Below are 12962 nucleotides of genomic sequence, written 5' to 3' on the forward strand. Positions count from 1 at the left end.
ATATTTGGTTTATGTGATGAAATAGAATGATTTTGTAGATATTGGTTGCGTGATGCCTGTTTAGGCAAACAGAACAGCTATTTTGCATTCAAGAACTGATCACACATAAACTAGCCTGATTCCCTAGAATTGGTTATGTGATAGTATTGCCAACCAACACACCAATTCTGTAAGCTTACTATAATTTAATAAAAAGGAAAGGAGTACTTGTGGCACCTTAGAGACTAACCAATTTATTTGAGCATAAGCTTTCGTGAGCTACAGCTCACTTCATCGGATGCATTCAGTGACTTCATCGGATGCATTCAGTTCCACTGAATGCATCCGATGAAGTGAGCTGTAGCTCACGAAAGCTTATGCTCAAATAAATTGGTTAGTCTCTAAGGTGCCACAAGTCCTCCTTTTCTTTTTGCGAATACAGACTAACACGGCTGCTACACTGAAACCTATAATTTAATAGCTGATTATTAGAAAGCATAACTCATTCAGAAAAATGTTCTCTAAACACACATCTGAGGATTAATTTACAGTTGTGTCAAATATATTGGAAACAATATAGTCTGTGTGAACTCCATCAATCAGCCCTGCTCCATTGTTATGAACAAACCAGCAAGGGATATCAATGCCATGCTTGGGATCTTTTCTGTAATCTTTCTGCCAGCCCCTGAAATAGAAAACACATAACTATGTAAATAACAATGCACAAGCTACAAGTAGATAAGGTAATATTTTCTAAGGACTTGATTATAATTTACCTAGTTACTGTCAGTTTATTGTTTTTGATCACAATTGTAGCATCTGGTTTCTTGGAATCAGACCCAGGATGGATTTCAAGTATATTAAAGTCAATGTGGTGGAAAAATTGCCCTAAAAATGAGAAACAATATCAACTGTTAACATTTCATGCCTGTGGTGTGCATTAAAAAAATCATTTAAGCTCCTACGTTGATTTTTCAGGCTCTCCTAAGGATCTAGGTATACAGGGCCAAATTTTCAGCAGAATGTCAAATATGCATCCACACAATTTGTGAATACACTGATTTTGCATAAGCAAATACTAACTTTCAGGCCAACTTAAGTATTATATGTTTTGTATTCTGTATAATATCTATTTAATAATTAATAATCCTTTACTCTTCTACAGTATCTTCCATCCATCTGTGTCTAAATTTTCAGTGACTTGTGTTAAAGGAAGCCAATCTGGGCATACAGCTTCATGAAATGTGATTAGTACTATGCAAAAATGGATGGGGTTGGACAAAGTGCTGTCTAGCTATGCAAATCAAATCTTCAAAAAGATGTTTCATGTACAAGACCATTTTGTTTGAACAGCTGTAGAGCCTCACAACTGAAAATTGAGTTGCCAATAATCTTTATATTATTTGATTCATGTAAATTAGTTTTGGGCTGCTTAGATTAGGGATTTTATTTCAGCCCCCTTTCTCCATAAATTGTGTCCTAACTCAAGCATACATGGTAAAATTTCTCTCTTTTAATCTCCCTTCATAAATTCTTCATGGTCACCTTGTTTGCTGTTCAGCTGTATTGGTTGGAAGTCTCATCCAAGCACCTACTGCTTTTATTCAACAATAAATACATGTATTGTACAGCCACAGTAAACTTGAACACAATTGAGCTCAGAAAACTGTTTGGTATAATTTCTGAATTCCAATTGCATGTGCACGCTTCTGGCAGAATTTGCTGCTGCTGCTGCTTCTTCTTCTGCACTGTGTTGCACTGTTTGTGTAAAACTATTATATGGCTGGTGTAGGATAACTAGAGCGTTTTCACAAATGTTAGATAACAAACAGACATAATTGTAGTTTATTTAATAAAATACAAGGCCAAACTCAGTGATGATATAAATGATACTGTGAGATACATGCCAGTGAGCTGATATAAACCAGGCTATGTCAGTGTGCCTGTAGGATCCTGTAACTTAAAATACCAAAGGGACAGTAGCAAGTACAGCGAATAATGCCCTTAGTGATTTTCAAACTTTTTTTCTGGGGACCCAGTTGAAGAAAATTGTTGATGCCTGCAACCCAATGGGGGGACTCAGGGCTGGGACAGTGGATTGGGGTGTGGGGTTGGGGTGCGGACTTATCTCTGGCGGCTCCCAGTCAGCAGCGCAGCCGAGGTGCAGAGGCAGGCTTCCCGCCTGTCCTGGCACCACAGACCGCATTGTGCCCTGGAAGCAGCCAGCAGCAGGTCTGGCTCCTAGGCAGAGGCGCGCAAGGGGCTTCATGCGACTCTCACCAGCAGGCAATGGGAGTGAGAAGCCGGTGCTCAAGGTGGGGGCAGTGGTATTGGACCTGCTGCTGGCCGCTTCCGGGGCGCAACGCAGTGTTGGAACAGGTAGGCACTAGCCTGCCTTAGCTGGGCAGCACCACCGATGGGACTTTAATGTCCCGGTCGGCGGTGCTGACCAGAGCAACCAAGTGCCTGATGTGCCATGACCCTAACTTTGAAAAACCCTGTCCTACCTTATCTAACCTCCTACTGTTAGCATTTTCTTGCTATAGAGCCCCACTGGCTTGTAAATTACATCACCTAACACACTGGCTTACCAACATGTAATATACATCACCATTGATGATTTTTTTTGAGATTCCAAATATAGGTGCAAAAAAATGTAGAGCCTACATCTGTAATAGTTCATTACCCTTCCACCATCAGCAAACTCACTGACCTATTAGGAATACAAGCTTGTTACCCTCAACCTAAACCTGCAAGGGAAAACTGGCAGGAGTTTACATAATTCTTGAACACACAGTAGTGCTTCCAACTGATAATGCATCCCAATAAAGATATTACACTGGCAGAAAATATGATTCAGTGGTGCTGTGCCTTTAAGTATTCAGCAATTCTCCAAAAAGAGCCAAATTTTTGGAGTTTAACGTACCCACCCTACACCATATATCATTTGAAATCTTATTTTATTTATGTTCGATGAGGTACAATGTGGAGCTGTCAAGTGGTGCCATAAGCCTGTAAGTGAGGTAAACAATGGTATCCAAAATGAGCGTGTCATTTTTTTCACAGTTCCAGCAATACTGCAACATTACTACTACTACAGTTTTTACTGTCTAAGTTAATTTCAACACCTTACTGTGGTGTTCATTGGTCAAAGCTACCACACAACAATGTATTGCAAGATGTTTAATGCTTTTGCATGGGCAAGTATTTTTTTTCAGAAATGATTCATCTGTTTAGCATGTGGCAAAAATGGCAAATATCAGCATTTTGCAGTATACTAATATGAAATGTTTTCACATCACATATTATTAATTGTCAAAGTATCTCACAAGTGATTATAATAGTTTTCTATATTTTCAACTGAAATTTGCTGAGCAGATCAGCCTCACTCTGAAGGTTGTTCTCCAGTATCAGTAGATTGCATGCCACAGTTTGTGCTGCAGAGTGGGGAGATGTAACTGTACATGAATTCCTAATATAAAGCTTTTGTCTTTGTAGCTTTTTAATTCAATTTTTAATTCAGTGACACTTATGCACAGGTCAGTATTAGTGTTGGAGATGACACTACACAACTTCCTACTGGACTTCAATCAAAGTGCTCAATAAACAAAAATGGCAATTTTGATACTAACATATAGATCTAATTTAGCACACTTCTGTATACTTGTACAAAATGAAAAATAGTGGGCATTAGTGGTGGTAATGCTAACAATGCTGCTTTGGGAGTTTTATCTCTATGGGGAAGTTACAGTACATGAAGACATTGAGGACATAAGGAGCTTAAAGCTTACATCAAAGAGAAAAAGTTCTCCACAAACTTTGAAAAATGTGTTATTTGTCAAGAAAATCAAAAAAATGCAAAACTGTCAAAAGCCACCAGTGCTGGACAGAATTCTGGGATGCGGGCATCAGAAGCCAGGAGAGATGAATTGTATTGGCTGCTATTGAATGAGACTCTGAATCTGACCAGAAAGCATCATATTCACATGTTTCTATAGCCACCAGAGAAAGCTCATCCTCCAGCACTGGGTCCTGTTGTATAGTTTGCTTGAGACAAAAAACACACAAGAAAGACAAGAAACTTCATAAAACAGACACATGACGGAGCAACCAAACTAAGGAAAGCAGCACTTCAAAGAGGAGCTGATCACATGTTGCACAGAATAGCTATGGCAGACTTGATTGCTAAGATTATCACTCCACTCTTTCTTTCTTTCCTGCTTGAGTAAAACAAATCTTAAAGTAAAACCAACTAGTTACACTGCAACAGTACAATCACCTTATCATGCTGCATTTTATCAGCTCATTGAAGAGATAGACAATGATCTTATGTACAAGAAGGCTCTTCTCCTCTCCAAGCTGCTACAAAGATATGAAGCCCTACCTCCCTCAGATATAGAAACGGCAAGATATGCCACTAGCAAGTTACAGGCAAGATTAGTAAAACCACTATGGTTCTGCAATTTCATTCCATGCACAGCATGGGCAAGGCAAGTCTAAATTGTTTTAACTTCATCCGGAGCCCACCGGAGTAGAACTCTGGTAAACATTTTCAAACTCATGGGAGGCGCCAGGGCTTGGGTTTTGGGGTGTCAGCCCTGCAGGAGGTACCGGGGCTTAGGATTCGGGGCTTCAGCCGCACAGGAGCTAATGATGATGACTAGAAATGTTACCAGGGATATTACAATTCAGTTATACCTGTACATATTTATTATTAGATTGTGATGTTTTGAGGTCCCAAAGGAATCCAATTTTGTTTTGAAATAATACAGTAAGCTAACAGAGTCATTAAGCTAACAGAAACAAATGCAAATATTTTGAAGTGGTCATTTTAACACGTTGATGGTATCATTTTTTATTCCTGTTTCTATGGTAATGGCACCACATGATAGCTCCACATCATAAAGTAGACATAATAAGCTTTCAAATGATGCATGATGTGCATGTGTTTAGAAAGGGTACATTGAATTGACTGTGTGCCGCTCACTTACTTTATCCCCAGAATGACTGTTGAACATGAAATCAGGGCCTTGTCTTCACTATGGGGGAAAAAATGTGTGTTCTTACCATATTAGCTAACTTGAGGCAAAACCCAGGTGAAGACAAGGCAGTTTCTGGGTTTAACATCTGTTAGCTGGTCAAGATATTTGCAAGGTAAAAATATACCTTTTTTCTAGTGTGGATGCATGCACAGAGAATTGGCAGATTTTGGCTGTACAGTGAGTAATGGGTATTTTAATAGTGCCTATCTCTAGGTGTAAAATGATGATCAAACTAAAACAAACACTTTTCCAAGAGTTTGAGATAGTTGGTGCAATAAAGAAAACAAGTCTGTAGATGGGTATTAGGCAGACCTTAAGGTGGATCTGAGAGTCCAGTGAGGGCAAGTGAGTGAGTTTAAGCACTGGGAAAAGGAATAAGAAAAATAGTTAATAAAGCTTTGAAGAGTCTGACCCCACAAGGCCTTATGTCAATTCATACCTAATAAGCCATGGGTACGTTCAGACAGCTTGTGACTATCCAGCGTATACAATCCTAGGAAGTCCTGGTGTAGAGGATGCTTCTTCCATACTTGGTGCAAAACAATAACAAATGATGCACCATCTCCCATTGAAAGCACCAGATTTTTTTTCCTGTTGATTATCACAGTTAGACTAGGGAAAAATGAAACCATAATTAAGAAATCTTATGTTTCTTGGTGTCATTATTGTGAACAATAACAGAATTACTAGAGATGATGAAGGACTTGAGAAAGGAAAACTGTCTGGCAAACAAGAAAAGATTTCAGCACGTAGCCTGACTGTGTGTGTGTAGTATTGAGACTGAGTGCAAAAATATCTTAGAGAAGGCTAATCCCTTACTTTCAAATCTCTTTGCAAGCCACTTCTACTGAAACACCTACTAGAACTGGCCACATAATAATGGATAGGCTGAGACACAACTGGATATAGTATGTTGGGTGACCAGATGTCCCGATTTTATAGGGACAGTCCCGACTTTGGGGGCTTTTTCTTACATAGGCACTTATTGCCCTCCACCCCCGTCCCAATTTTTCACACTTTCTATCTGGTCACCCTAATAGTATGCCTATGTATTTGTTTATTAATAAAATGTATGCCTTTCATCACCACTTTCCTTGAATGCTGTGTGCCACTACTCCCTCCCCTTTGACTGTCTGAACTAAGACAGTAAACTCTCCAGACTGTGTCATCAATGTTATATGCAGTGTAGTTGTAGTCATGTCAGTCCCAGGATATCAGACAGACAAGGTGGGTGAGGTAATATATTTTACTGGATCAGCTTCTGTTGGTGAGAAAGACAAGCTCTCACAGTGTGGCTCGAAAGTGTCCCTCTCTCACCAACAGAAGTTGGTCCAATAAAAGATATTATCTCACCCACCTTCTCTGTCAATGCTAGTAAAAATGAAGCTCCAATCCTGATTAAGTTCTTTGGGCATTACCATAATAAAAATATTAAATGCACAGGGCAGATTGTGTTTTTGCTGTCCTGCTCTCTCTACTGTGCAGTTCTAACAGGCTCTAGCTGTGCATCAGAGGAGAGCAGAACATTGAAGTTGATCTTCCCTTTGTTCTGAGACGAGACTTTTACTCAAAGTACCTAGTGAAAATTTAAAGAGGTAGGGCTGTGAATGTTGAAGCTAATCTAAAAACAGCAGCTGATTGTCCAGTATTTTGTATCTTGGGTAGTCATTTATATCTGTACAAACTGCATAAAAAAATACTGCCATTCTGATCTGGTGCCTGGTATAAATAACTCCACACTGAGCAAGTAGGTGGAGAATTAGGCCCTAACTAGTTTTATTTATATATATATATATACACACAACAGAAGAGACATTATGATTCCTCTACCTATAAATGGCATGATTTCCATTTCTGAAAAGATGTTTGTTATAATATATCTGTTTTGTCTTTGAGCAAAATTTTTGTGAAACTTAAAACTCTGACAATTTATATATAGAATAGACCACACCTTGTTATTTATCTCTTAAAGATTGTTAGTCATTGTAGTATTGGGTAAATCCTGTTTTACGTAAGGGGAAAATTCTGCTCTCATTTATTATTGTAAATCCAGAGAAATTTAATGATAGTTACTCTATATTTACACAGTAAAGCTGAGAGCAGAATCTAGCAGGATTTGAACCGGTATTAGAGTGTTCAGCTTATCCTTTGCATGTTCATAAAATGTATCCTAAATTTTAGTAGAGCTGTGCAAATAACAGGTTTTTCAGTTCTTTGATAATTCCAAAAAGTAAAATAAAATACAAGTTTGGGGTCTGTCTGAAAGTGAAATTTTTCAAAATTTTTGGCAAATCAAAAAGTAAAAAAAATTATTTCTGGTCAAATGAAATGTTTCATTTTGACATTTTTCTAAATGAAACATTTCAATTTTGACCATTTTAAAATGTTTATGATTGATTTTTAATAAAATTAAAGGAAATTGTGAAACAAAAAGTCATTTAGAACTGAAAATTTGAAACATTTCATAAAGAAAAATGTCAAAATGAAGGTTTTTGTTTTTCCCCCCTGAATTAAAAAAAAAAAAGTTGACTGAAACAATTCAGCAAAACTGGCTTTTACAAAACATGTGCTGTTGTTGAATCTGGATTTTCCACCAAAAAAGTTTCAGATGAAAAATTTCACTCAGCTTTACTCTTTAGTGAACAATAGCATTTTCACAAATTTGAAAATTCTTGAATGATTCTGGTATTTGTGATACCCTTCTTGTCGCAGGGTGACTGTATCAAGCCAGGTGAAAACTGTCTTCTTTCTGCCCTTCTGGAGGGTTATTTTCTCAGGAGTTACTTCTAGTTTTAATTCCAGCTGCTTATTTTCAATCCCAAGTTTTCCAAAATATGTGTTTTGGATCTTTGCATCACTGCTCACTCTCTTATCTCCAATAAGCTGCCCATTGACTCTGATGCCTAAAATTTAAAAAGGAAAGATTCTGGTCAGCATATGTCAAGGAATGACATGGAAAAACTAAATTTGAGAAAATAAATCAGTTCAGAATCACATCAGAATTGTGATCTTATTTATTGTGGTCCAGAGCAGCATGTAAGAGCTATAATGCAATGGAGAATCTGGCCTGGAGTCATCTGTTGAACGGGAATTCACTAAGAATAAGTGACCAGGGCATCAGGGTGACCAGACAGCAAATGTGAAAAATTGGGACAGAGGGTGGGGAGTAATAGGAGCCTATATAAGAAAAAGACCCAAAAATCGGGACTGTCCCTATAAAATCGGGACATCTGGTCATCCTACAGGGCATATGGAATAAGATTATACTTGTATTGAGCGGCAGCTTCAGTGTTGAGAATGAAAAGTCTGAGCCATTATTCTCGCTCACTCATTTTAAGCCTTTTCCAGGTATTTCAGGCAAGTTATGGCGAACATTACTTCTTTAGAATTCTCATTAGTTCCATTCACTGGGCCATATAATACCTGTACAATTCCTCTGAGGGGACGGCTAAAAGTTCCTTTTCCTACTAAAAGTGAAAATATGTTCACACTAATGGTGCAGTGCACTTTACCTTTTACACTAAGTGATGGAGTATTCCCTTGCTGTAGCTGTGTAACTCCCATTAATGTCACTGGAAGTTACAAGCTCACATTGTGTCAAGGAAGAGAAGGGCCCTATAAATGGAGTAAATATCCTGATTTACTGTATTTAAAGAATGAAAAACTCACCTGTAACTGGGTCATTTATTAAATTTAGCACTGCACCAGTCTCTTCATTGATATTGAAACAAATGGCATCTTCTTTTTGTGGCACTGATATAATGAAGTGCGGATCTCCATCAACTGTAAATAACAATCACTAGCATGTATATAATGTTGCAGATGTTCAAAAGTTCTGTACAAACAAAAACTAGTTAATTAAACATTATTATGTCTCCTCTTTGTTGATTTATACTGCCCCTTTAGAACAGCAACTTTTAAATTAGAATGAAATAGTGAGATTAGAATGAAAGAGTAGCCACATTTAGCAATGTGTCTAGCTAATATCAACATATTTTACTGGTGGAGGGCTGGAGGTAGGAGAAATTGGAACCCAATGAGATTTCTGGACCAAAGATAACAAATACACATGTGAGTTTTAGCAAAATAGTTTTGTTGTGATAAGTGTGTGTGTTGTGATAAGAGTGTCCAGTTACAAGGCCATTTACATAAGAGGCAATTTTGTTTGGAAAACATGATATCCTAATGCAAAAAGTCTTAGAATTAGACCAAAGAATACAGCTGAGCTTAATGTGTATAGTTAAGAGATCATTTGATTCCTGCAAAACGTTTCCACGAATAGAGAAATGCCAAAAAGATAAATTTCTGGGAAGAGAGATTTAGGGGGGCTAGATAAAGAGAAGCTGGATATAACACCCATTTTTTTGCAAAACTAAAAGCTAACCCACAATGTTTAGCAAAATCTAAACAATCCTGGTTTTGTCCATCTGTTCAATATGACATGAGTTTATATAGCTTTAACTCTTCCACACTTCCAATATAATATACCCCAGTACTCTGGCTTGCTGCTAGGAAGAGAGCAACAAATTGGGAAAATTTCTAAAATTTACTTATAGAATTGACCCTATTGAAAGATCTTCTGAATATGAAACTTTTAAATTCTACAAGTGAAGAAAAAAATCTATAACCCAACTACTAAAATTTAACATACTAGTGCTACACCAAGTGGCTCACCAAGAAGTAAGCCCTTAGCCTCGAGTAAGCTCTCTTGAGATAGTAACAAGGAGGGACATAAAAAAATGCTGGTGAAAGCAGGAGACTGAGTGAGTACCATTCAGACAAAGAAGAGAAAAGTAAGGGTTATTGTCAAGAGGTTTAGGAGTGGAAAGAAAGACCAGGTTAAGGATTAAACCAGTGAAGGCTGACTGTTATAAAAGAATAAGGGAAATGTAGAGCAAATTAAATTTAAAACAAACTCACCACTAGTATATAGGGAAGGGACTGAAGGACTACTGTACTGATAAGAATGTGTTGGATCTGCACAGAAACAAAGAACAAAGATTATTAGAACTAAAATCAAAATTTGCACACTGTATCTACAACACAGGTAGGATGTTAACAATTTAAATTACTTGTTAAAGCTTAACTTCTATTCTAGTTCTAATACATAATGGTTATGGTTTGATGGTACTACTCTGCACTGCCATGTGCAAAACCCAGGTTTAAGGGTCAATCCCAGTCTCCAATTTACTGATTCAGCAGGTACTAGAAGTAATTGTGTTTATTCTCTGTGAATGACTGGGTATCACAAACAGGTTGTGAAGATATTTCCTCTGATATTTCTTGTCTGGAAGAGGACAGGCTGAGAGAGTACTTAAGGCTGGAAGAGGGAGGCAGAGGACTAAAAGCAGAACAAATGGAGAAGATTCTCCTGTCTTTCTCAGGTACATGGGAGATTATCTACACACACACACACTGTTTGCTATAGCTGCAGTGTGACAGTTGCTGCTGCTCTTGAATCAGGCAAAGTGTCGTCAGGATAGACAAACTCATTTACATTGTCTTCATGATCTGATGCTCTCCACTTGAGGCACCAAAGGAACTCTCTTCCAGTGATTCCAATGTGTGGCTCAGAGATTCCTGATGAATATTTTAGCAAGGTGTGGAAACCTGATCTGTGATGCTTCACGGCTGTAAGACTCAAGCCCTAAATCACATGGATGTATATGACTGTTCAATCTTTAGTTACATTTTATGTTGAGTTTGTTAAAATATAGGTGAAAACACAGACAAACTAATTTCCCTCTGCCTGATCATTTTTGTTGCCTGAAATGATTCCTTTGACAACTCTAGTTCATTCAGAAATTCAAGATTATGACTTACATGATTGAGTGCCTGGGGCAGCCCTTGCTGTGAATGAAACAAAACATTATTAGGACAGATAAATGAAAGACAAAAATAAAAGATATCCTGCATTTGTCTATAGATTTCTAGATGTTTAGAAAACACATACTGAATCATCCCTTGCTTCCCAAGCTGAAAGCATTCCAGGGACGGCAAACCCAACTCTTCGAGAAAGGAAATATCTTGTGTAGCTTTTGAGAAATCTGCTCAGGCCAACATGCAGAGCAGCACTAATAAGATCCAAAGGGAGCTTTCCGACAATATTGGAGCCCTTAAGAGTTAGGGAATAGGAGTGAAGCAAATATAGATATGAATATTGATAAACAACCACACTACTCTAGCAAAGTTGAAACTTACATGGGACATTTAAACAAAAAATCTTACCATGAATAGCATAGATCTGGCCTATCCCCAGAAGTGCAGGGGAGGGGGGAAGTGGGTTAGGAAAAACATTTGAAGAAAAGGATAGTTAAGAACTAGAACAGGTTACCAAGGGAGGCTGTGGAATCCCCATCATTGGAGTTTTTTAAGAATAAGTTGGACTAACACCTGTCGAGGATGGTCTAGGTACACATCGTCCTCTCTGAGGGGGATGGACTAGATGACTTCTCAAGGTCCCTTCCAGCCCTACATTTCTATGATTTTATGTAGCATAGATGCAGACACAGTACATGGACCAAATTCTGCCCTTTTCTTTAACCCCTGGAAGAAGCAAAGTCAACAATCCATTCCTGAGGCCAGACCATCTCCTCTAAAAGTAAAACCTGTTGGGGTGGGTGGGGGGGTTGTTTCTGAGGATCCTCTTTTGCCATTCCTTACCAATTTGGCTGAGGGCATGTGTTTTCCATCCACCACAGGGCCTGCCCCCAAACCTGCCAGATCCCCAGGAATCTCTAAGAGGCCAAGACCATCTGCCTGGAGGCCCAGTGCTTCTATGCCTGTTCTCTGACAGCATGGCTGTGTTGGGGGATTCCCATGGGGGCTGTGGGACTGTCCACAGAAAAGACATATTATCTCATCTTGTCCTGGTAAACTCTGTGGCTGGAGGGGGAATGGTGTACATCCTGTCTGACTCTACCCACTCCACTGCTTTGTCAGTCTCCTCCACCTCTCCCATGTGGATCCTAGACTTATGGAGCAGCCTTTATGGGGACGAGGTGACTTGGTGCTGAATGAGCAACTGACACCCCTCGTCCTCCATGTGAGAGGAGAGAAATCTGTGGACCAAGAGTCTCCTCCATATAAGTATCTGGCGGTGAATGATCCTGCCCATGTAAAGCAACTAACAATTCTTATTATTTGCTTGTGTTAGGCACCTAGAGTCTACCATGACAGGTTCATTACAATTTCCAAAGACAGATGGAGCTGAGTGAACAATGAAAACAATTATTTACAAATATTCTGCTTGAAAAAAATCATAAAATTCTTACACATTTATGAATTATTCATTCAGAATACTGCTCAGATAATTTTATTTTTTGTAAAGTGTGTAATTTGTCAAATAGATGATTCAGCAACTAATACCCAACCAGTGCTAAGAGACAGAAGTATTGGGTAAAACAAATAGAATTTGAAACTTACCTTCAGCTGTTACCAGGGATGGATACGAAATAATAATAATAAAAAAAAAAGTTAACTGTTAGTTTCAGGCATACTGTTAAACAGTTGGATAATCTGCTCTAATATGAAACACCATTTTAATTAGGTATTCTGAAGAAAAAAATCAAATATGGTTTGATGGTTCAGACATAACTCTTGTAGCATTTTAAATTTCAAGCCCATATTCTTGCTGTTGATGTGAGTGAATGTAAACCAACTGCAAGGGGAACAAATGAAAAGAAAATGTTTAACATATGGGACAAGAAATCTGGAATCAATTATGCATGTGAAAAATTAATATTAGCCCGGGGGAATAGTTATACTGGCAATTGCTTTACTCTGTCTCACTTTCATGAAGCTGCCTTGACAATTTTATATCCCTGTTGCAATTTTCATGATATGCGATGAGACCCTTCATATTTCTCGAAGAGCTGATGACTATGGTTGAATCTGTAACCCCATTTGTATGTCTGGAAGGGGCAGGTTGGTCAGCTGGGA

At 38.3% G+C, this 12962-nt stretch overlaps 1 protein-coding gene across 1 annotated transcript in view; it reads right to left on the reverse strand.

Moving 5' to 3' along the window:
* Positions 1-346: 346 nt before the first annotated feature.
* The window catches only part of LOC311523983 (inter-alpha-trypsin inhibitor heavy chain H3-like), a 44549-nt gene continuing 31933 nt past the window's right edge, over positions 347-12962 (reverse strand). Inside the window, exons 15-21 of the mRNA XM_084634641.1 lie at positions 10845-10871; positions 9942-9998; positions 8691-8804; positions 7720-7924; positions 5461-5633; positions 756-867; positions 347-664 (exon numbers count right to left, since the gene is read on the reverse strand). Of these exons, the coding sequence (XP_084490767.1) occupies positions 520-664; positions 756-867; positions 5461-5633; positions 7720-7924; positions 8691-8804; positions 9942-9998; positions 10845-10871 (833 nt within the window). The 3' untranslated portion in view covers positions 347-519. The remainder of the gene's footprint in view (positions 665-755; positions 868-5460; positions 5634-7719; positions 7925-8690; positions 8805-9941; positions 9999-10844; positions 10872-12962) is intronic.

Source organism: Lepidochelys olivacea (assembly GCF_965140295.1).
Source record: "Lepidochelys olivacea isolate rLepOli2 genome assembly, chromosome: 7".
Classification (NCBI taxonomy): domain Eukaryota; kingdom Metazoa; phylum Chordata; order Testudines; family Cheloniidae; genus Lepidochelys; species Lepidochelys olivacea.